At 34.4% G+C, this 2,554-nt stretch overlaps 1 protein-coding gene across 4 annotated transcripts in view; it reads left to right on the top strand.

The window, feature by feature from the left end:
* Positions 1-2,554, top strand: part of LOC117104265 (aminopeptidase N-like) — a 48,128-nt gene that overhangs the window by 32,386 nt on the left and 13,188 nt on the right. For all 4 annotated transcript variants that reach the window (XM_033245004.1, XM_033245006.1, XM_033245005.1 and 1 more), the window contains 3 exons: positions 797-1,079; positions 1,358-1,478; positions 1,778-1,932. In XM_033245004.1, coding sequence (XP_033100895.1) covers positions 797-1,079; positions 1,358-1,478; positions 1,778-1,932 — 559 coding nt within the window. The remainder of the gene's footprint in view (positions 1-796; positions 1,080-1,357; positions 1,479-1,777; positions 1,933-2,554) is intronic.

Here is a 2,554-nt window from a genome sequence, read left to right as displayed (position 1 = left end):
TTTATTTATTTATTGTTTTATTGATTAAATAACTAACTTCCCGTAACCCAGGGTGGGACCCTGACAGGTGCTCTCCCTCCGGGTCAGAAGGATCCTGGAGATCATCGTGGGCTCATATCCCTGAATAGACCATCCACAGCCTAATGTTGAAAATGCATAACGATTACCCATCTGGCTATACAGTATAGATTAGAATCCTATATAAAAATACGCTAAAACAAGAAATCCTCATGGTTATTGGTCACAATTGAGAGATGATTGCATTTAAACGAAGTATAGTACATGCACTAGGCATGTAATAATGTTTATTCTAGATATTGCGAGGAAACAATTCTGGTTAGATGTTAAATTTGCTCAAAAGGTGACAAAATAAAAGTTGTAATGAATTTTTCTTATTTTGAGACTACCATAGTTGTTTTGATACAATAAAAAATAACCTTCATAGGGTTAAAATTACTTTGTCCTTGTGGCACACTCAGGAAGTGTGTCCCTCCCCTGATAGGAAGGGTGTCTCCTCATTAGCAGTTGGCCGTAGTATTAAAAGATATATTTCTTCTCGTTTCACGGAAAAGTGTCTCATTAATAGGGGTTTCCAAAAGGAGGGGTTCTACTATGTTTAATACTAAGCAACGCCTATTTGTTGGTGTTGTAAACTCATTGCCGTTAACATATGGCATGGACAACTGTAAAGGTGAATCCTTGTGCTAAATATAGTAGTCTGCCTTTCAGTATATTTGTTATTATATTATATTTTCTATTATTCCATTTTCAATGAGTTGAACATTGAATGTTGCAGATACATAGCAACGACCCAGATGCAACCGACAGATGCCAGACGTGCACTGCCGTGTTTTGACGAGCCCGCGTTCAAAGCTAAATTCGACACAACTATCATACATCCGAACGATCTAACGGCTATCACCAATATGCCTAACATAACCACCGAAGCGTTAAGTGGTAATTGGATTGGTTGGACGAAGACAACTTTCGATACAACGCCACCAATGTCAACGTATTTGTTAGCGTTTATAGTCTCTGACTTTGAATATAAAGAGGGTAAAACAAGTAGAAATGTCACGGTTAGTTTATAAGATTACTGATGCGAAAGATATATTACCCTATCATTATCGTCGTTATTGTTGTTATAACAATTATTATTATGATTATTATTATTATTATTATTATTATTATTATTATTATTATTATTATTATTATTATTATTATCATCATCATCATCATCATCACCATCATAACAACATCAACATTACTACCATTGCAAATCATCATCACAGTTCGTCATCACCACGCCGTACGGTAATAACATGCCGATAATAAAAAAGATGCTTTTATGTTTTAGTTCCGTGTATGGGCAAGAAAAGAACGGATCAATACAGTGGATTATGCACTCGATTGTGGAATCAAAATATTAGAATTCTTTGAAGACTATTTCGACATTGCTTACCCGCTGCCTAAACAAGGTAATATCTCGTAGTCAAAGTATACTAATAACCGGCATTTTGTAATCATTTATTTTTCTCCGATATTGCGATCACAAAAGTACGGATTCTGCTATTGTGACTATTAAAGCCGTCTTAGGTTCATCTTTCTTGAAATACAGTACTAATATTTTTACTGAAGGCATACACGTCTACTTGATGTTCATGTGCAAACTCGATAAAATAACAAATAGGCTTAATTTTCATTGTTCACCGTGGCATCCTATGCCACAGTTGAGGCCAATTTCTGTAAAACGGTCCCATTTCCCTTCAATTTTCAGACATGATCGCCATACCTGACTTTTCTGCTGGCGCAATGGAAAACTGGGGTTTAATAACATACAGGGAAACAGCACTCCTTTTTGATGAGAATGAAAATTCTGCAAGCAATCAGCAAAGGGTAGCGGTTGTCATTTCTCATGAATTGGCTCACCAGGTCAGTCATGTGTTCCGTTATGTTAGTTGTAATTGGTCAACACCCACTGTTCAATGAGCTTGGTGTAGGCAGTTTTAAATATTAAAAATGTGTTTGTAGCAAGGGAACCTGAGGCAAGAATTATCAAATATGTAGTGAATTGAAGTCAGCGCTTCAGCTTTGGTTAAGGGTGGGGGTGATAAAGCTCCTCATAGAATTTCGTAAGTATAGATATTAAAGGTTAAAGGTTATTCATTTATATTGTGTAAAGGCTAAACTAAACAATTCAATATATAATTGTTTACTTGAATGAAAATAATTAGCTTTCATCTGAAAATTATCTTCATCTTCTACAAACGCATATTTCCTTTATTATTTTGCACAGAAAATTAAATTAATAATTATTTTAGAATGTTCATAGTAAAATGTCTAACTGAATTGGAAGTTGATAATCGATTTGATCCTGTCTGTTACTGATTTACAATTGTTTTACTATGAAATTTTTGAATTGATAACCAGTCAATGCAAATAACAAGGAAAAATTATGCATGTGTTTGTTCATTGGCGCAAATAAAAATGTTCTTGTTCTAATTTTAAATTGAAAGTTAAGATTTTGGTAATGTTGGTATGGTCTTCCATATAT

Source organism: Anneissia japonica, unplaced genomic scaffold (genome assembly GCF_011630105.1).
Source record: "Anneissia japonica isolate Jap-2015-1 unplaced genomic scaffold, ASM1163010v1 scaffold5280_len750649_cov202, whole genome shotgun sequence".
In the NCBI taxonomy this organism is placed as follows: Eukaryota; Metazoa; Echinodermata; class Crinoidea; order Comatulida; family Comatulidae; genus Anneissia; species Anneissia japonica.
Note: the sequence above shows the minus strand (reverse complement) of the source record. Positions and strands in the feature narration are given on the sequence as shown.